This window comes from Clarias gariepinus, chromosome 22, assembly GCF_024256425.1.
Source record: "Clarias gariepinus isolate MV-2021 ecotype Netherlands chromosome 22, CGAR_prim_01v2, whole genome shotgun sequence".
Taxonomy (NCBI): domain Eukaryota; kingdom Metazoa; phylum Chordata; class Actinopteri; order Siluriformes; family Clariidae; genus Clarias; species Clarias gariepinus.
The window spans coordinates 26,004,871-26,026,676 of NC_071121.1; the positions used below are offsets into that span (position 1 = coordinate 26,004,871).

The 21,806-nt window shown below is 39.9% G+C and overlaps 1 protein-coding gene across 3 annotated transcripts in view; it reads left to right on the forward strand.

Annotated features, from left to right (window-relative positions):
- scube3 (signal peptide, CUB domain, EGF-like 3) overlaps positions 1-18,075 on the forward strand; it is a 90,503-nt gene extending 72,428 nt beyond the window's left edge. For 2 of the 3 annotated variants that reach the window (XM_053483155.1, XM_053483156.1), the window contains 14 exons: positions 1,000-1,116; positions 7,999-8,121; positions 8,477-8,593; positions 8,752-8,838; positions 9,935-10,051; positions 10,227-10,385; positions 10,519-10,722; positions 11,117-11,278; positions 11,531-11,698; positions 12,332-12,493; positions 12,634-12,831; positions 13,045-13,197; positions 14,659-14,738; positions 15,440-18,075. In XM_053483155.1, the coding sequence (XP_053339130.1) occupies positions 1,000-1,116; positions 7,999-8,121; positions 8,477-8,593; positions 8,752-8,838; positions 9,935-10,051; positions 10,227-10,385; positions 10,519-10,722; positions 11,117-11,278; positions 11,531-11,698; positions 12,332-12,493; positions 12,634-12,831; positions 13,045-13,197; positions 14,659-14,738; positions 15,440-15,592 (2,000 nt within the window). In that variant the 3' untranslated portion in view covers positions 15,593-18,075. Of the gene's footprint in view, positions 1-999; positions 1,117-7,998; positions 8,122-8,476; positions 8,594-8,751; positions 8,839-9,934; positions 10,052-10,226; positions 10,386-10,518; positions 10,723-11,116; positions 11,279-11,530; positions 11,699-12,331; positions 12,494-12,633; positions 12,832-13,044; positions 13,198-14,658; positions 14,739-15,439 lie in introns of those variants that run through there. The other variant, XM_053483157.1, reaches the window with a different exon arrangement.
- The last annotated feature ends 3,731 nt before the right edge of the window (positions 18,076-21,806 follow it).

The window sequence follows — 21,806 nt, forward strand, 5'->3', positions numbered from 1 at the left end:
ATTTAGTAAGAACGAAAAGTTGTCCAAACCTATCTGGCCCTAGGTGAAAAAGTAATTGCCCCCTAAACCTAATAACTGGTTGTTCTACCCTTGGCAGCAACAACTGCAGTCAAGCGCTTGCGATAACTGCCGATGAGTTTGTGGAGGAATTTTGGCCCACTCTTTTTTTCAGAATTGTTTTAACTTTTACACATACAGTAGGAGTGTTTTCAAGCTTGAATGGCCTGTTTAAGGTCACGCCACAACATCTCAATTAGATTTAAGTCTAGACTTTGATTAGGCCACTCTAAAGCCTTTTTTTTTTTTGGTTGAGCCATTCAGAGGATGGTCGGACATTCTCCTTCAGGAATTTAGTTGTAGAATTCATGGTTCCATCAGTTATGGCATCATCCAGGTTCTAAATCTGAAGAGCAGCCCCACTGTCATTACTATGGTTGACGGTTGGTATGGTGTTCTTGAGACGAGATGGTGTTCCATGAAACACTGTGTAAATTTTTCATACCTTTTCAACAGCTCGTTGAAATCATAATTCAAAAATTGTGTTTTGTATTTACTCTGGTTAGCATTGTGTAGTGTTGTGTATTGTTATGTAACATAACAAAAAAGTGGGCCGGTGGTGGCCCAATGTGGTAAGTCCCTAAGTTATTGGCCATGGGTTTGAGTCCGAGCTCCACCAGGTTGGGTGGTGGAACCTTGAGCAAGGCCCTTAACACTATGTGCCTGACTCCAGCCTACTATCAAAGCTGGGATATGCAAAGAATAAAGAATTTCATTGTGCGAATCATATGGTTCGCTGCGACGACCCCTCGGTGGGAGCAGCCGAAAGATTAACAACAAGTAATGTATATGTGACGAATAAAGGCTGAACTTAACTTAATGTTAAAATATGTATAATTATCTACATCATTTAAGTGTGAAGCGAAAAATACTTTTTATAGCACTGTTATATGTTTTATTGTCATTTTTTTTAATAAAAGTGAAATTTCGTTTTCTCAACAGACATAGACGAGTGCTCGTTTGACCGCGCATGTGACCACACTTGCGTGAACTCTCCAGGCAGTTTCGAGTGTCAGTGTCACAAAGGCTACGTCCTGTATGGGGTCGCCCACTGTGGAGGTAACACATATTACATTACTTTTTTTCATTATGTAAATTTTCTTTTTAATACAGTCCTATCACACCATATCTCATCCTATCTAATATCATTTTTGTTACATCCCGCACCACCTCTCACATTTTATCCCACTCTGTCTTATTTTAAGTACTGTTGCTCTAAGACTTCTGATTTAATAGTTCTTTAATTAAAGTAGTGTAGATCTGGCTGGAGATTTGTTCTCGCTAGGATCACTGCTTGATTTGGACCTTTACGCCTAAGCTGAGTGTGACAGGACAAGAAAAAAGGAAATCCGGTGCTAATATATCGCTACATTAAAGAGCTGTTCACATCAGTGTTTCACCGTCTTGACAGAAAGACGTGTTGCAGAGTGTGATTGCTTCAGGGCAGAGACACATTCCTGCAGTGCAGAACTTGCTGATCCTGCATCTACTGTAGGGTGTGGCACAGACTATCAGAAACAGTGTTGCAGGGTGATCCACACAAATTATTGTTATGGAAGTAATCTGAGTGAGACAACTGTCTAAGAGTAGAGGCAATTGCTACTTTGAATCCCAATGATGCAATGTCATGACCAGTAGCCTTAACATTTCCTTGGGGTAAATCTGGGAATTTGTTTTTTATATATATACTGTATACTTAATATTATATTATAAATATAATTATATAACCTAAAAGAAAGTGCAACAACCCTCAATCCTTACAACAGAGCTGCCATCGCTCACTATTACGACATGGTATGCAAAAACTGCTTACATTTTGCATTTTTGCTTGTTTTTTGGATGAGAGCAAGTTCTGGACGTTCTAGGATGATACAGTAGTAATGCAAATCTGATAACAACATAATCTCTCTGATTTCCAGTTAACAATTACCAGTTGTTCCAGAATCGTTTTATCCATTAATAAAACAATCAGCCAATGAACTATTAACAATGTTGCCGAGCCAGCATTTGAGGTCAGTATTATTGTTGAAGCTGTGCTTAAAGTCAAGATTCAAGATTTCAAGAGCTTCATTAATCCCGGGGGAAAATTGCTTTGCCTCGTTACAGTATCTCACTGTTTAAAAAAGAAAGGAAGAAAGGAACCACATGAACATAATTACAATTGCGTGAAACATCAAAGAAAAAATTGAAACTATAATAAATAGAAAGTGAGAATCACAGTTTACAGCTGTGCTGGACAGTGGAGGGAACATAAAGTGAAATCATTTGATATTAGCGAAGGTTCACAGTGTACTAACAGAGATGATAAATAGATTTAAATAAATGTAAAGTATTTAATATGTAGTAGAAAGAGAAAGAGTTATGGTTGTGACCACTGTTTTTCAACCTGGTAGAGAGAGCTGGGGCTCGAACTGTCAACCGTCAGCTCTAAATTCAAACAACACTTGTGTTATTACAGTAGGTGTGTCTCAAAGGTAAGGCAAGTCACGCAATTACACATAATAGTCAGTAATTCCACTTTCAAACACTACACACCAACGTGGTTAGGTAACACAATGCCATGCAGAAATGTAGTGAAGTACAGTAAAAGTATAAATATTTGCTGTACCTGTGAGCAGAGTACAAGAAAAAAAGTATTCTTTAATAAAACTGCTGTGACATAGTACAGATATATAAAGAATGTACTTAAGTACAGTAACAAAGTCCATGTACTCAGTACCTTCCCACATTTGTCCAGGATCGAGTGGAGTTTAGACAGCTTCCTCCTCTCGGCCATAACATGGACAGGGTCTAGTTCCATACCTAGGAGACAGTCGGCCATCCTGATTAATTTGTCCAGTCTGCTTTTGTCCATGTTACAGCCCCAACATACTGTACCACTGCATTAAAGATATCAGTAGACACCACTTAGTCATAGAACCTCTGCAGCCCCAACCGGACAGATACAGTGGAGGAGTCCACTAATACAGTAGTTCATTTGTCTTCCTGATATTGAGCTGTGAGTGATTTAATTCACACCATACTAACCAACAAAGTTGATCACCACTGTCCTAAACACTTCATCAGAATCATCCAAGAACTTGTAAAGGTAGCAGGACCCTGAGGAGGACCTGTCCTAAAGATCAGCACAGTGTCAGACACAGAGGTTGACATACGTACTAGTGGTGGCCAGGGAGAAAAATGGTCCATAATCCAAGGGACCAAAGGAGTGTCCATGAGCATAATATTTCATTCCTCCCCAGCAAGGCAGGCCAAATGGTGTTAAATGCATACGATAAGTCAAAATACATAATCCTCATGTAGGTGGGTGGAAGTTCAACGTAGGAGGAGAAGAAATCAGAGTGAAAGATAAGGCTTTGACTGTGAGTCTCACATTCCCAGTTTAAATATAAGGCAGAATATATTGAACCCCTTCAGCAATCAATGTGTCATAGTGTGTCATTATAAAGATTATAAAGAAATCAGCTGTTCCAAAGCTAGGTCAATAATGAGGCGAAGTTGTTTTTTTTGTAATCTCTTCTTTCCTATTTAGTAAGAGGACAGTGGGCTGTATTGAGGCCCAAATCATTAGAAAAGTATTGAAGGCCAACTATTTTGTTTTTGCTCTAGTGTGAGGGCATTTGAGTTTGAAATGAGAATAAGACACTCTAGATGAGATTTTCAGCTTCCACTTCCTGATATTTAAATCCAGATACATTAAACATCTTGGAACATGGCACCTGTGGTGACAGACCAGTATATTTTTAGGTGAGCGAAAATTTTGGAACAGATACTTTTAGAGTATTTTTTTTAGAAGCCTGGGGGTGATGAGTGACAGTCTAACACCTTTTCCTCCCAATGAGGTCCTTCGTTGTGGCGTCAGTTTGTTTCGCATCGTTGAGTCGCTGTCTGATGACGTTCCTCCCCATTAGATTAGATACATTACTTTGTAAACTGGCAGACAGAATGTTTCTGTAGACATGAATTTGAATTTGTTCTGCTGCTACCATCATCAATAAAGATTAGCGAGTCTGCTCCAGAAGCAGCAATGCAAGCCAAAGCCATGACACTAATCTGAACTGTGCTTCACTGATGAGCTCATTTTGGAAGACGAGCAGATCCTTTATTTCTCCACACTTTGCTCTTTCCGTCGTCTTGGTTTCAGAACATTTTTGTCTAATCTCTGTATTTCTTTGTGAATTCCAATCTAGCCTTCCAATTCTGATTTGGCCTTGCCATTCCAATATTTTTAGAGGGGACTGTGTATCAACCTGTTCTTGCCGTTTGGAAGGAACCAGCTAACCACAGTCTTACTGGATGATGTCATTCTTGAGAGGACGAATGTGTTTCTGCGGTTCAGAGGAAGGGCGGCGAGGCGCTGATGGAGGGGTAGCGATAGAAACACATGTTTATGGCTGAATTAAGAGTATTTCGATGGTGACGGTCTCTGATTGCGTGTGAATCGGTTGCAGAGCGGGTACAGGAAGGCAGGGAGGCGGCCTGGCATGGAGACAGAGCTTCCCAGGCATTGTTAAGATGTTAAGAGACCCTGGCGTGATGAATGAGGCTTTCTGCTTTTTTGTCCACACTCGACAAGCCTTTAGATAAGCGGCAGCATTATGGAACACTAGAGGAATGGGTTCTGCTTTCCTATAGGAAGCTGTTCAGTTGTGAAAGGGATGCAGATGTAACAAGTATCAGGAATGCACAGTTTACATTTAGGGCTTTTGACGGTTTGCACCAACTGACCAGAAGCCCATTTGGCATGCTTGTACAAAGAACAGAAAGAGCTGCAACTTTATCACTGTGGTTGAAATAAGTGCCACTGCTTAGAATTTTGCAGCTGGCGCTGTTCTGATGAAGACAAAAAGAAAATTCTGAAAGCCTCACCAACATGGGGATTTTGACCTTCTGTACTAGAAGCAGCATTTTTTTGAGTAAATGCTTCAGGGAGTAAGGTTGCAGAGTTGCCTGTATAAGTGGAGAACCTGGAGCAGAGATTGTTGCTAAAGGGTGAACAAAAGAGTGTCAGCTTGGAATTGCTGGGGTGTGAGATCATAACCTTATGATCGGTAGCCCAACATCTAAACCAGGCTCAATACATTGTTTGTTTCATTTGGAATTTAATGGATTAAATGAATTTAGATTGGATTAGATTGGAATGGGTGGGATGGAATTAGATGACAAGTAAATGTAGGAAAGGAGAGGATTGGGTTGCATTGGCCTGTAGGATGGGATTGGATGGAACTGAATCGAATGTAAATAAAAACAGTTTATTCCCTTCGTCTTTATTCTAGCAAATGAACAAACATACACATGTAGCGTAAATGTTGGTATCAGATGATTGATCCTCCAGGACATGATGTAACACAGCAGGCAAAATGAGCATGTTTAGCTTAGATAACCCAGACAGAGTAAATCTGTAGCGTTACAATACACTGTCACAATATTACATCACTTAGCCACTCAATCTAAGTCTGGCTCAGTGTCTGTGCAAGGTAATTAATGTTAACTAAGTAGAGGAAAAGAATAAGCGATCCACGCAAGCACCCCGTTCCTGTGTGCATGAATCAGTTCAGCCTGAGAGGTATGTTCTGGGGGTCTCAGGGGCATGAACAATTGTTGACACAAAAGGTCAATGAAGGTGTCAATCAAACAAGCGTTTTTTTCAATCTCCCCTTCTCCCCTCTTTTCTTCTCCACTGTTCACTGAGATTAATGAGCGCTTTTAATGCAGATGGCCAAAAGAGGAAAGGCAAAGTCAAAGGTTCTAGTCTGGAGACGGCTCAAATCTGGGGAGGGGGCGGCAGTGGCCCAAAGAAAAGGGAAACCAGACCAGCCTAGCAAGCGAGAGGCTTTATTCATTAACGAAATTCAGATTCATTGCTATTCTGTTCCTCTCTGGCTTTAACTAAGAGCAAAGCCTTTGATACGCCTAAAGACTCTTTATGTCTTCTTCTTGGTCTGCCTCAACTTCAAAACCACTTAGTCAAACTCAGCTCTCTCCGTCTCTTTCTCTCTTTGTTTTTTATTCAGCTCCCATCTGGTTTGCTGTGTTTTAGAGAGTGATTGTGGTTTTACTTTTTCCTTTTCGGAGGAAAAAACGTGCTTAGAGGCATAGATGAGCAAATGCAAGCCAGTGAAAGAACAGAAACCTTCGGCCTGGGTTCTGCGAAAGTCCAATCAAGTCAAGGTGGAAAAACAACTACTGACATTGTCAAATTATAGTGAAGAAGCTGCTGCCAACCCCCAGCCCATACTGTATCTTTTTTTCCCCTTAAATATTTATTGAATTTATTTACATGAAACAGCTTAAGTGCTTAGAAAACTGGTTGGTTCTTCCATGTAGAACCATTTTAGGAGTCTAAAATTCAAAGAAGTCTCAAAGAACACCTCTTTTTCCCATAATGCATGTAAGATCTGTAATTGAAAATACAGATAGACATATATGAATGGCACAGATGTTTATGGACAGTAGAGGTGGACCAAGCTGTCCATGAATGTCCATTAATGTTCTTATTGGTGCATAGAAAGTCAATCCTGGTTTGTCTTGATCCAAATTGGCCCAAATTAGGTTTGTAGGCCAGAATATTTTATGTTTCAGGAATTTCCAGTAAGTGTTTGTTGCTGATATATCTGTTGCTGATACTGTATACAACCAAGCCTGTAAAATTAAAATCATTAACAGCAAAACCAGTTAGGTTTGGTGTTCCCCTTGTGCCCCCAGGACAGCTCTGACTTCTCGGGTTGTGACTCCACAAATCTTTGGGCGTATCAAAGGTTTTACTCTTAGTTAAAGCCAGAAAGGAACAGAATAGCAATGAATCTGAATTTTGTTAATGAATAAAGCCTCTCATTTTCTAGGCTGGTCTGGTTTCCCTTTTCTTTGGGCCACTGCCGCCCCCTCCCCAGATTTGAGCAGTCTCCAGACCAGAACCTTTGACTTTGCCTTTCCCCTTTTCGCCATCTGGGTGTGCTGTATCCAGTGCGTCCCCTAGGTGCTCACTCGGCTAGGATCAGAGGAGCCAGGTCTTCGGCCTGTGTGTGGCCCGTGTCATGCACTGGGTGCTCTGATGCATGTCTATCATGGCCAGCATTCATTTTTTTTTAGCAGTTAGTGCTGCATTGGCTTTTCTGTGGGATTGGCCCGGACAGGCTTATCTTTGGTCCCCGCAGGCATGGGTGAGCCTTTGTGTACTGGTGTATATTCGGTGATCAATGTTGTTCACTTTACTTGTCAGTGGTCATTATGTGGCTGATCGGCGTATATTCTATGCAATAAAATTGGCTTTGAATTTGAAATTATGATTAATAATTCAGCTAGATTTAGAAACTAAGATTTTAGAAACAGATAAGAAGTAATATTGGCCAGTATTGTTGCCTCCTGACAGCTGTGGACTTCACACAACCTGTACAAGCCTTTATAAAGTTTGGTCGCTTCATGGCTTAGTGTTCTTCCTTGTCTAAAATGTGTTTTAGATCAACGAGAGTTTTAATGTTTACAAGGAGCTCGAGTCCTGATGGTGAAATGTTAGTGTTCACTTACATCCTGTGTGTGTTTTAGGAAGAAAAAAAAAACTCTAGGATATATTTGCCATTTTTTTAGTATGGAGTGTTTTTTTTTTTTTTGTTGCAGGCATGCAATTACTGCCATTCTCACATCTGAAAGTAAGCAGGGGTCAGCCTGTTTGGCACCAATGGAACTTTAACCCCTACAACCTTCTATTTCAGGGCACAAGTACAACCACAGAAGGAACGGTTGAACAGCCAGAAACAAATATTTTCTGACTACAAAGAAGTTTAATTTATTGCCTGTTGTCTGTCCTCTTGTGAGAATGCTGCTGAGCTCCACAGTTTTACATGAATAATGGAACTTCCTTAATCACTTGCACCCTTGCACAAAGCATCAGTACACAGTCACTGTATTAGTGAATGGTAACCAATCCTTTGTTTGGGTTTTCAGACATTGATGAGTGCAGTATAAACCGTGGTGGCTGTAAGTACGGCTGTGTGAACACGCTGGGCAGCTATGAGTGTACGTGCCCACCTGGGTACAAACTGCACTGGAACAAGAAGGACTGTCTCGGTACGTGTAGGACACCACTGACACCTGTTGGCCAGTACATATATTACACTAAATACTCTAAGCCACCAGCGGCTTTTTCAAAAAGTACTGATTTGATAGACATGTACAGTAACTACCGCCTGGCAACACCATTTATTTCAAAAGTACCAGTTTGGTGTTTAAAGTTGTGACCAGGTATGACCAGACTGAGGCAGTAACTCAGTTGTATAGATTGATGTAAATGTGAAGAGATTACTTTAAGATCACCATAGGCAAGAGTAAATAGAACTTCACTAACCCACCCTTGCCTAACTGGATGCTTATTAAATGATTTCTTGTTTGCTGGGAGACTTAACTGAAGTATTTGTCGTCACAGAGGTGGTGAAGTGTCCGTCGAGCCTGGTGGCGCCAAAAGCAACACTCTCGTGCAGCAAGACAGGCAAAAAGGAGAGCTGTTCACTGACCTGTGCATCCAAAGCACACTATCTGTCAGGTAAAGTCTGTGTGCATGGAATGAGGAAACTTAATTGTATTAAAATAGATTGTGTTAAAAATGGCAGTAAGTTGACAAACAAAGGTAAGATTTGGGAATAACTAGTACATGTGCAACAAAATAACTTTACAATTTTGCAACTTATTTGTCCTCTGTAGAGTCTGATAACAGTTATACGGTCAGCTGCGGAGTCCGAGGAAAAAGCCAAAGTAGACTAAACTCCAGCAACACTCAGAGCTGCATAGGTAAGAGCTATACAGTAATACAGAACAGCCTGATAGGATGGCTGGATGGAGCGATTGACCAATATATATTGGCTGATTGAGCCTGATTAGTTGGATGGATAGCGCCTGATCATATGAATAGACAATTGGATGCATACTGTAGATACATAGTCCACCCTGTCTAGTGCGCAAATGAATAGATAAAAATATGGATAGATTAATGAATAGATGGATGGTGGCTGGGCGTTTTAATTAGTCACTTACTGAATGGACAGATAGATGGATGGATGAATAAATGAACAACTCCTTTAATAAGAAGACTGATGGATGGATGGAAGGAGAGATGAATAGAAACTGACAGTTAATGGATGAGTAGATCAGCTGATGCATGGATGAAAAGTAAGTGAGTAAATAGGTGGATTGAACCTGATCGTATGGCTGTATTGATGAGGATGTGATGAACAGGATGGATGTTTGGAAGTGATGAATGTGACTGAGTTTTTGGATGTGGTAAATGAGGTTAGATGCTTCCATGTCATGAATGTGATGTGTGATTGGATGTTTGGTAGTGATGAGATTGACTGGATGTTTGGTAATGATAATTGGACGTTTAGTGTTGATGAGACTGAGTTTGATGTTTGATAGTGCTCTGCATAATTAGACATTGGTGGGGGATAAGATGATTGGATATTTTGAATGATTAACTTATTTGGATGTTTGGTAGTGATGAACATTTTTGAGTGTTTCTTAGTGAGAAGAAACACACAGACATAGACATTTGGTAGGGAATAGGGGAATAGGGGTTGGATATTTTGTAGTAATTAACATAATTGGTCGGGATGAAAGTTATTAGATGTTCAGGAGTGATCTGCATGATAAGACATTTGTTAGGGGAGTGGGTGATTGGATATTTTGTGATGATGAATTTGATTGAATGTTTATCAGTGATCTGCTTGATTAAACATTTGGATGTTTGGTAGTGATGAGCGATGGGTTGATAGTCATGAGACTGTCAACCTCATGACTGATTGGATGTTTGATGTTGATGAGACTGATTGGATATTTGGTAGTGATAAACATTTCTGGTTGTGCCAACGCTGCTTTGGTTTGTCTGTAGAGACTTTGGCTTCTCCAGTGAAGCAGACGGCCTCGTTCCGAATCAAGAACGCCAAATGCCACCTGCATCCCAAACTCAGGGAACGAGCAGAAGACGGAGGCAAGCAGATTGGACCAGGTGAAAAGGCATAGGTCATAAACTTGGACATTTCACAATTGCAGTATCTATAATGTTATTGCAACGGCTTTAGTTGTGTGTTCTGTGCAGTCCTAGCGTTACATAAACAATGGATAATGAGTTGTTGCTCAGTGTGTCGCCTTTGTCGAGTGTAAAATGGGTGTGTGAACTGCAGGTGGTCAGCTGTGCAACAACTGCCAGGTCACTTTCGTCAATCTGAAGTGCGAGTCTTCAAAGAAGGCCAAAGTTCGACATACACGTAACCCGTCTAATAAAGAGGTCACGCGCATCACGCTGGAACTAGAAGCAGAGATAAAGCCTGGAGACACTACCGGTAAGTGTGTACAAGTAATAGGAAGTTAGAAACTTATAATTGGAAAATAATCAATGTTGTGATACCACCATTTGCTTCCACCATGTGTCATCATTTTTGATTACGGGTCATGCACTGGTTCGTTCTTGTGCAGGGAGCTGTGATCTGAGCTGTGTGAGGAAACAAATGGAGCAGAAGATGAAGTCTTCCATCAAAGCTCTGAAGAAGTCCATCAACCAGGAGAGGTTCCTGATCCGTGTGGCCGGGCTCGAGTATGAGGTCGCTCAGAAGGTGTCACAATCTGCCGACAAACAGGATCAGTGTGGCCCAGGCAGAGAGAGGGACAGCGGCCGATGTGGTAAGAGCATCAACCTGAAGCTCAATAATGAATAACTTTAACTGGTTAAAAATAATATACAGGAGACACAACAGGGCTGCGGTGTGTATACGAGGTAGGTGTAACTAATAAACTGACAACTTAGTGTGTGGGTATATACACACAGCTTGCGAGGTAAACACGATGCATTTGTGAAAAGGTCACTTTGCATCTTTGCAAGCAAAGCTGTCAGTTATAGAAGATCTACACACACACAAACACACACTCAGGAGTCTAAATGGGGAGACAGTGAACCTGTATGTAATTAGTTTCTGAAGCTTTATATTATGAAAGAAAAAGGAATCCATTTAATACAGAGTGATGTAATTGATGATGTCATAGTCTCACTGTCTCCCCCTCCTGACTGCTTTCTCAGTCAGATGTTTGCCCGGTTCGTATTATCACGGTGAGATGGAGCGCTGTGTGCAGTGTCCTCCCGGAACCTTCCAGGAGCGTGAGGGTCAACTGGCCTGTGACCTTTGCCCTGGAGGAGATCGCCATGGCTTGCCCGGTGCCCGTAACGTCACCTCCTGCTCAGGTAAGCATGGTGGACCGATCAGCAGTCAAAAGCATGAGGAGTCTGTTAAGGTGTGTTTCGTTTTTTTTCTCAGTGATCTTCGAACAAGGAAAATCCTATTTAAGAGCATCATCAGACATATGCTTATTGCTTAGCAGTCATAAGCGTTCATGAGCGTAGAGCTTTTTAAACAATGTGTACTTTAAAATTTGCGTGTAAAAACCATGACTAAGGTTAAAACTCAGACTCAGTCATGTTCTGTTGTGATTTAAGGTCAGTGTGCACCTGGATATTCCTCCAGTGATGGCTTTAAACCGTGCCAGCCGTGCCCTCGAGGAACATACCAGCCTGACCACGGAAGAACGCTCTGCTTCCCTTGCGGAGGTGGCCTTGATACGAAGAGAGAAGGATCCAGCTCCTTCCATGACTGTGAGGTCAAAGGTCAGCCTTAGTTTCTTGTATATCTAATGATAGACCTAGAGTATAAATAAGTACAAAGGTATTGTATTTAAGGTGCTCTAGTATAAAAAAAAAAAAAAAAAAACTAACTGGCAAAAAAAAAAGTTTATTTAGTCAATTACAGCACAATGTGGTGTCGAGTTCATGTATGAAAATTATTCCTCCTGAGTCCTGGAATCGGCCATTCACTCCATCAATGTGATAACCTGGTCATTGAGTACATTCAGGTCGTCAGCTGACTTCATTTTATTGCCAACTAATCAACCCCAGATCATAACACTGCCTCCAGAGGCTTGTACAGTGGACACTATGCATCATCAATTCATGCGCTTCCCTTCTTACCCTGACACACCCAACACTCTGGTATAGACTTACTCTGGACTCATCCGGTCACATGACCTGTTTCCAAGTCCAGTCTTAATGCTTTCTAGAAAACTGAAGCCTTTTTTCTGATGAGCTCTGGTTGTTACTGTAACAGTAACTATGTAAGAATGAAAAATCTACAGTTTTCCTGCACTCAGATCTTATTGTGGCTGTAGAGCTTTTTTGTCAAGAATCGACTTTCAATGTTCACTTTCTAACAGTGTTAACATACAGTACGTCTGTTTTCTGCAGTGTCTTGCCCTCCGGGACATTACTACAACACGACTGTGCATCGGTGTATCCGCTGTCCTGTGGGAACGTATCAGACAGACTTCAAACAGAATTACTGCATGTCCTGTCCTGGAAACACCACCACAGACTTTGATGGTGCAACCAGTGTGTCTCAGTGCAAGAGTAAGCTGATTTTGTTCCATCCTCTCCACTAGGAGGTTTAGTTTTAACCCTAATCTGAGCTGTTAAACCGTTAAAAGGAATAGGGTTCTTGCAATCCAGTGGCTGGTGTAACATAAGCAACAAAACTGGATCTTTTGCAGACAGGGAATGCGGAGGTGAAATCGGAGAATATATTGGCTACATCGAGTCTCCGAACTACCCAGGAGATTATCCCGCTAATGTGGACTGCATCTGGACCATCAACCCACCTAGCAAGCGCAAAATCCTCATCGTCGTACCTGAGATCTTCCTGCCTTCTGAGGACGATTGCGGAGATGTTCTGGTGATGAGGAAGAACTGTAAGTCGCAGAGGAAGCGTGAAAAATTGGATAACTAATGAGATAACTAAGGGGATAGATGCAGCATAATTCATCTTAATTTTTATTCATTTTAAATTTTTATATAATTTTGGTGAAACAAGTTATTTGTACTCTTCGTACAGCAAAAAATAGTGTGCACAAGATTTTTGCCCAGTGTTGTAATATGTTTTGTTTAACTCTCCCCCGCCACAGGGTCAGTGACCTCCATAACCACGTATGAGACGTGTCAGACATACGAGCGGCCGATCGCTTTCACGGCTCGTTCACGGCGCCTCTGGATCAACTTCAAATCCAACGACGTGAACAGTGCACGCGGCTTCCACATCCCTTATGTCACATACGATGGTACACCCTTCCCGCAGTTTAATAACACACACTTCATTTCATTTGAACTTCAGTATTCATGACCTTATTGTATTATATTCCGTATTGTTTATTTCTTTCAATTATATAAAATATGGTGCGCAAACTTTTGAAGAGACAAATGTATATATTGTGTTTTATTATCATAATCACTTATAAATTGGATGAGTTTCTTTGATAAAAACTTGTTTTTTAAGTTGGTTCTGTTTAAAGTTTTTTCTTTTATTTTTAGATTGTGTAATTCTATATAAATTATACAATCTAAAGCAAATGAAATGCTAGAAAATAATGTTTTCATCAGGCTGTAACTCTTTAAATATTCGTGTTCCTTTCCTCATACAGTGGAACCTTGGATTGTGAGCATAATTTGTTCCTGAAGCGTGCTTGTATATCAAAGCAAATTTCCCCAATAAGAAATACAGTGATGGAAACTCAGATGATTCGTTCCACAACCCAAAAATATTCATATAAAAATATTTAATACAAAATATAAAGTAAAAAAAAAATACTATAACACTAACCTGCACTTTACCTTTGAAAAACGCAGAGCTGACAGTTCTGTAACTTATGCCTTGGTTGACAACAACAGAAAGGCATGAAATAGTTATAACAAAAACTAATGACACACGTGCTCTCTGCTTCCGGCTTTCAGCTGCTTGTTCTCCGCTCTTTTTGAACATGCAAATCCTTACCATTACTGCCCTCTAGTGATAGATGGGTTTATTGTTCTCCAACAGGGCGCAGCTGTGTAGTAAAAAATAATAATAATTTATTAGTCACATATACAGTCATACATAGTACTAAATAGATATCCAGTGAAATGCTTAGACGACCCTGTGACCTTAAAATAAAAGACTATTAATAGAAAATCAATATTAAAAAGAAAAAATAGAAAGTAAATTTAACTAAGAAGGAGTAAAATATCTGTACAATACAAAATATACAATATATGAAAAATATTTTTTTTATAAACCTAGCAGTACAATATAGAAAATTTTTGTGTGGGAATGCAGTGAAATATAAAAAGAAATGACCAGGGGTGTGCAAATCTGTCTGAATGTGTCTTATTTAAGGTGACTATGTGCACACAGTAACAGTAGGATACACACACACAGACACACACCTCCACACGAGCACACACACACACACACAGATACAATCCTATAATAAAAAATGTTTTAGAGAAAAACCATTGGCTCAGTTGTGATAACGTTACTCATTGCGTCAACACATGAAGCGTATGCGTGCCACATGATACTCGATGATATTTGGTACTCGTAAACCAAGACTCGTTTATCAAGACAAAAGTTATTACAAAATTTTGCTTGTCTTGCAGAATGCTCGCAAATCGGAATACTCGCAATCCGAGGTTCCACTGTATTTGAAAAATTATATTTTAAACAAGCTCTCATTTTCTAATTGGTTTCTAATATGTTTTTGCAGAGGATTATGAGCAGCTGGTGGAAGACATCGTAAGGGATGGGAGACTTTACGCCTCAGAAAACCATCAAGAAATCCTAAAGGTTAGAGGCTTTAAGCAAAAGGCTTTAAGCAACATTACACCCAGATTGCATTATATTATGTAATTTCATTATGTAATTTTCATTTGCAAACAAGATAGGTACAAGAGGATTGTGGGTATTGTAGGCTAGGTAAAGACAGGACTGATTCGTAATGTGCCCGGGTACGATTGCTCTCCCTTTTCTCTTGTTGATTTTGTTTCGGATGTGCATTTTTAAGATTAAGATTCAGTTATTTGTTGCGTGTACCTAACAGCGAACTGATTTTTTGCATTACCGGTTAGGGACCTGCAGGGGTCAGAGCGCAGGGTCTTAAACCCTCGACCTTCCGATAAATGTGTTTAACCCAGGTCTTTACCTGTTTGAGCCACCACTGCTCCAATTGACACTCTCCAACACAGCAGTCTGCACCTGGTTGGTTTGTGAAATATCAAGAGATAACATTTACAGCATTTGGCAAACGCCCTTATATGAAGCGACTTAGATTTTACCTTATTACTGTATACATCTGAGCAGTTGAGGGCCTTGGTTGGTTGGTCCAACAGGGGCAACTTGGTGATGCTGAAATTTGAACCCGAAACCTTCCGATCAGTAGTCAAATGCCCTAACTACCAATCTACCCCACAAGTACAAGCATGCCCTTTTTTACTTTATCAGCTTGGGTTACTTGGGTTAAATGTCCTCCACACTGTGTCTCTCATCAGGACAAAAAGTTAATCAAGACGCTCTTTGACGTCCTGGCGCATCCGAACAACTACTACAAATACACGGCTCGGGATTCCAACGAGATGCTGCCGCGCTCCTTCATCCGGCTCATCAGCAGCAAAGTCTCGGCCTTCCTCCGACCGTACAAGTAACGGCTGACGCTCAGAGGATTTACGCACTCCGACCGACTCCGACAGCAGGCTTCAGTCTAAAGGGTTCAGCACACGCTTTGTTTCAAAATCCAACCAGGCTTTTGACTTTTACTCACTTCACTATGCACATTCAGTTTTGAATTTCAGTCCTGTTTATTTGTATCATGGCTTTCCAATAAGAAGAGGGCAATTAGGTGTATAATTGCATCATACATTTGCAGCATAAGTTGTTTTGTTTTATTTGATTTTTTTGTGCTTTTAGATCGTGTCTTTTTCATGACTCTGTGTTGTGTGTTGATATTTGTCCAGGATCTATCAGATTATACAAGGTGGAATATTCCAGTGAGCACCATAAATACTGGGATAATTTGTCCTATGGGTCGTTTTGCAATGCGATGCCTAGATATGTCCCTGTTTAGTTTTTTGTTTTTGTTTTATTTTTGGTCTTTGTGAAGTTTTAACATTTTGTACATGACCAGAACAATCCCTGCTAGATATACTGAATGTCTGTCTCATGCATTCTTTGTGCTCACTGGGATATCACACACTTGGGTTTGGAAGGTGTGTTGTTTTTGTCAACAAGATAATGTGCGAGGTGAGCTTCTGATGTACTTCGCAGCTTTCCGAAGCCCCTTGCCGTAGCATTCGTTTTTATATGCGTTTTTATTTCTGTCTTTTTCGCGCTCTCATCCCACTTTACTTCATATCATTCGTTCCGTGTCGTGTCATTAGCGTCGTCATACTTCAGCTCTTAGAGCGTCTTTACTCTTCTTCATGCCACGCTGTTAAAACAGTACATTGCTGTCTGTTCAACGTTGTATTACTAGTTTTTTTTCCGGTTTCATATTCGTTTACGACCATATATTGGACTTAATTTAACGAGGCGTAGAACACGTAGTGCATTGTTACGAGACTGAAACGGAAGAGTTGCGGGAGAGAAACAGTGTTTAGTGAGCGGTTCTGCAAAGAACGAGGTGAACTGAGGTGCGTGTCGTACTTTTTGTTTGTTTGTTTGTTCGTTTGTTTGTTTGCAGGACATGCGATTGCTGCTTCTTCGATTAAATAATAATTAAAAAAAGTCACTTTAAACCTGCTATGATAAATTCATGCCTTTTGACCTTTCCTCCCCGAAGGCCCTCAAAGGGAAGTTCCATCTAAATTTTTTATTTCTCCTACAGACCTGTATATAATTTAGCTAATATTCGGCTACAAATGATTGGAAGTGCGATCTCGATGGCTGTTACTTTTCGACCCCTATTAAGGCAGTAGGACAAAGTCATGCTCTTTGATTTCTGAAGACTGTCTGTACTGTCTGAAAATCTCCACTGTGTAGAAGATGTAGCGCACACTTTTTTATTTTTCACAGAAATGTGTAGAAATGTCAAATCCTCCACTCAAACGCTCAATATTAGCAGCGTAGGTAAGACGCAGTTTAGCGTACGCCTACACCTGTCATACACACTCTCCAAACACACGATGTGTGCCTTACGAATGTGTTTAACCTTCTTCCCGTCGGTTAAATGGAAAGAAGAAAAGAAGAAGGAAAAAAAACAGACCTGATGACACCAGGTGATGTCTCTCCATGGTAGGATTTTTTTTTTATTGTATATTGTAAATATTAAATGAACGTAGACTAATGTCGAGTCTAAGAGCGAAAGCCGATCCCAAATTACGATCCTTGTATTAATAACGTCCCTTTATAATGCGTTAAGGGATTCGTCTTTTATCGCGCCCTTCTGAGCTGAAACTCAGTTCAGCCCCTAAAACTGTACAAAAGGATCGATCTTTTAGTTTGAACTGGTATGTAAAGAGAAAATATTTTAGAATTTTTGTTTTTTATAAAATACTTTTTTATAATGTTTATATTACAAAGAAAATTATTTGTTGCCCCCAGTTTCGCTTCCAAAGACCGGCCCAGACGTGCAATGAATAATAATTGCCAAATTTAAAATAATGATGATAATAATAAAATTTGAATTCCTAAGTCTTTTTTTTTATACAACAAAATCTCTTTATTGTCCTTAATAACCTCCCAGTATTGGGGTAAAACATAGGAATTATTCATTTTATTTTGCTTTATTTTTCAAAGCAGGTGTGGGCTTTTTATTCATCATATAAACCTAAAGTTTGATGCGTTTATAAGTCCTTCCTGTGAAAAGTTCATCTCAGTGCAGCTGGATCTGGAGGAAATGGGAGAAGGGTCATTTGTGAAAATATGAAAAACGTTTTGGCAACTTAGCCAGCTTTATTGAATGTTTAGAAAAGTAAATGCAAAACTGTCATTATTATAATTGACCCTCTGTAGGATTTGTTTTTTTTACTGGCTTCCTGAAGAATTGTTTTTATTTTATTTGGTTAACTTTGAGAAACGACTTGGCCACGGTGTTGCATGGAGTGGGTAATGGTATTTGCACTTGAAATTGTTTATGCTCATGTAAAAAAAAAAAAAGTCTGGATTTTGTATTGTCTTTTTAAATGAAAAAAATTGGTGTTCGTACAAAAAACAGTGTGGTCTTTCTTTGTTTTCCTTTACGCGAACACACACACACACACACACACTGTACGGTGGAGGATCTACATCTGTCTTGTGGACATCTTAGTTTTAATTCCCTGGAGTCAAGATGAATAAGTTCAATTACATTAAATGAATTTTTATTTGTATAGCGCTTTTAACAATGGTCATTGTCACAAAACAGCTTTACAGAATTAAAAGGAATTAATGTACACTGAGAGGAAATGTGTATGAATTAAAACGGTCAGATTGTTAGATTGTTCCTGATGAACAATCCGAGGGCAACAGTGGTAAGAAAAAATTCCCTGAGATGGCAAGAGTAAGAAACCTTGAGAGGAACCAGACTAGACAGAAAACCCATCCTCATTTGGGGGATAAGAAGTCAGTGCCGGTCCCAAGCCTGAATAAAATGGGGAGAGGAAAACCTGTGCCTAACAATACACTGTTTACAATAGTGCAGTCAGGTGGGAATATTAAAACTGCTTTGAGGTGCATTAACGAGGTACTGTAAAAAACTGCCAAATAATAAGAATATGAATAAGAATAATATGCTAATTATAATGCAAGCAGCGAAAATAGAAAAACAGATTTTCTGAAAGCATAAGAAATCAATTACACACATGAACTGACCAAAATATTGTGTGTGTAAGTAAAGCGAAAGGTTATTAAAATCTCAGAGCGTTCGACTGTTTTTTTTTTGTTTTTTTTTTGGTCCAGGTGGTGTACCGCTGATCTTCTGTCTATATAGGTCCTTCTCAAAAAATTAGCATATTGTGATAAAGTTCATTATTTTCTGTAATGTACTGATGAACATTAGACTTTCATATATTTCAGATTCATTACACACAACTGAAGTAGTTCAAGCCTTTTAATTGTTTTAATATTGATGATTTTGGCATACAGCTCATGAAAACCCAAAATTCCTATCTCAAAAAATTAGCATATTTCATCCGACCAATAAAAGAAAAGTGTTTTTAATACAAAAAAAGTCAACCTTCAAATAATTATGTTCAGTTATGCACTCAATACTTGGTTGGGAATCCTTTTGCAGAAATGACTGCTTCAATGCGGCGTGGCATGGAGGCAATCAGCCTGTGGCACTGCTGAGGTGTTATGGAGGCCCAGGATGCTTCAATAGCTGCCTTAAGCTCATCCAGAGTGTTGGGTCCGGCGTCTCTCAATTTTCTCTTCACAATATCCCACAGATTCTCTATGGGGTTCAGGTCAGGAGAGTTGGCAGGCCAATTGAGCACAGTAATGCCATGGTCAGTAAACCAGTGGTTTTGGCACTGTGATCAGGTGCCAGGTCGTGCTGAAAAATGAAATCTTCATCTCCATAAAGCTTTTCAGCAGATGGAAGCATGAAGTGCTCCAAAATCTCCTGATAGCTAGCTGCATTGACCCTGCCCTTAATAAACACAGTGGACCAACACCAGCAGCTGACATGGCACCCCAGACCATCACTGACTGTGGGTACTTGACACTGGACTTCAGGCATTTTGGCATTTCCCTCTTCCCAGTCTTCCTCCAGACTCTGGCACCTTGATTTTCGAATGACATGCAAAATTTGCTTTCATACGAAAAAAGTACTTTGGACCACTGAGCAACAGTCCAGTGCTGCTTCTCTGTAGCCCAGGTCAGGCGCTTCTGACGCTGTTTCTGGTTCAAAAGTGGCTTGACCTGGGGAATGCGGCACCTGTAGCCCATTTCCTGCACACGCCTGTACACGGTGGCTCTGGATGTTTTTACTCCAGACTCAGTCCACTGCTTGCGCAGGTCCCCCAAGGTCTGGAATCGGTCCTTCTCCACAATCTTCCTCAGGGTCCGGTCACCTCTTCTCGTTGTGCAGCGTTTTCTGCCACACTTTTTCCTTCCCACAGACTTCCCACTGAGGTGCCTTGATATAGCACTCTGGGAACAGCCTATTCGTTCAGAACCAGGCTGGGAGTTTTTAAAAGCCTCAGGAATTTTTTGCAGGTGTTTAGAGTTAATTAGTTAATTCAGATAATTAGGTTAATAGCTCGTTTGGAGAACCTTTTCATGATATGCTAATTTTTTGAGATAGGAATTTTGGGTTTTCATGAGCTGTATGCCAAAATCATCAATATTAAAATAATTAAAAGGCTTGAACTACTTCAGTTGTGTGTAATGAATCTAAAATATATGAAAATCTAATGTTTATCAGTACATTACAGAAAATAATGAACTTTATCACAATATGCTAATTTTTTGAGAAGGACCTGTATATATATATATATATATATATATATATATATATATATATATAAAACCTAATATAATATAATATAATAACCTCGGATTATGAGCAACACGGTTTATGAGTGTTCCGCAAGACGAGCAAAACATTTTTAATAAATTTTGACTTGAAAAACGAGCATTGTCTTGGTTTACGTGCACCGAGTATCATGTTTCATGCATGCGCTTCTTGTTTTGATGCCGAGCGTCACGTAATCAAAACTGAGCCAACAGTTTTTCTCTCTCTTGCGCTGCAAAATCGTCTCTAGTGCTCGTCTCTTACTGGTATAATCAACATCCGTGCACGCGTGACCCCGTTGTGTGTGTAAAACATATTTCATTTTGTGTTTGGAAGCGCGTCTGTACAGCGTGTATACTGCTTCTTTTTTCACACGTGTGCGCGCGAGTAAAGCAAAAATAATTCTCAATACAGAGGTTAAAAATCTATTATCTTTCTCATCGCAGTGTGTGTGTGTGTGTGTGTGTGTGTGTGTGTGTGTGTGTGTGCGCGCGAGCATAATTTGACACTGTGCCGGCTATTTGTGTGTGTGTGTGTGAGTGAAGCCCCCTTCACAAACACACACACAGAAATTAGGGCGAGAGACACACACTCTGCTCTCCGAAGAAACTCTGCTCTGTTGCGATTCTTTTTTAGGGGTAAGGTGCTGGTTCATTTGTTTGTTTGTTTTACTTTAAAGCAGTGATTATGTTAGTTTGTGCTCACACGAGTGTCATTAGTGATGTTTATTGCTAATTCTCAGATAAAACAGTGTAGCGGGAGAGAGACATTGATTTATGACCACTGTTTACGTAAGTGTAGTCCAGTCCGGGAGATGCATTGTGGGTAATGCAGTCCAGTGTGTGTGAACGCGAATGCGAGATGTAAGCTAGGATATAGAGCCTGAGTTTTGTTCTTCAGTAGTTTTTTAATTGGATTTAAGTGCAGGATCCACCCGAAAGTTTGTACTATAACCCAACAATGCAGAAAATAAAAGAACGGGCATCGACCAGTTAGTCCATCTCATCATTACACGAGCATGAATTAACGGGCTGTTATGCTGTCGCGAGCAACATTAAAATAAAGCGGAGAACTTTAATAATTTAGAAGAGAACAACAGTCTTTCCGTTAATGTGTGTGTTTAATATAAACGAGAGGAGAAAGTTTTACTGTGCAAGATGAGAAGAGGGAAACAGGAGGGGCTGAAAGCAAGAGTCACCACTTATTCTAGCCTCAAACACACACACATACACAGCATGTGAACAAACGGAAACACTTACCTGCCGGGATTTATTTTTAACTTTTTTGAAAGATAAAGTGCAGGTTAATTTGTTTTATTTTTACTTTATATTTTGTATTAATTATTTTTATGTATTTATTTTTTTGGGCTGTAGAACGAATAATTTAGGTTTTCATTATCTCTTATGGCAAAATTTAATTTGGTTTAT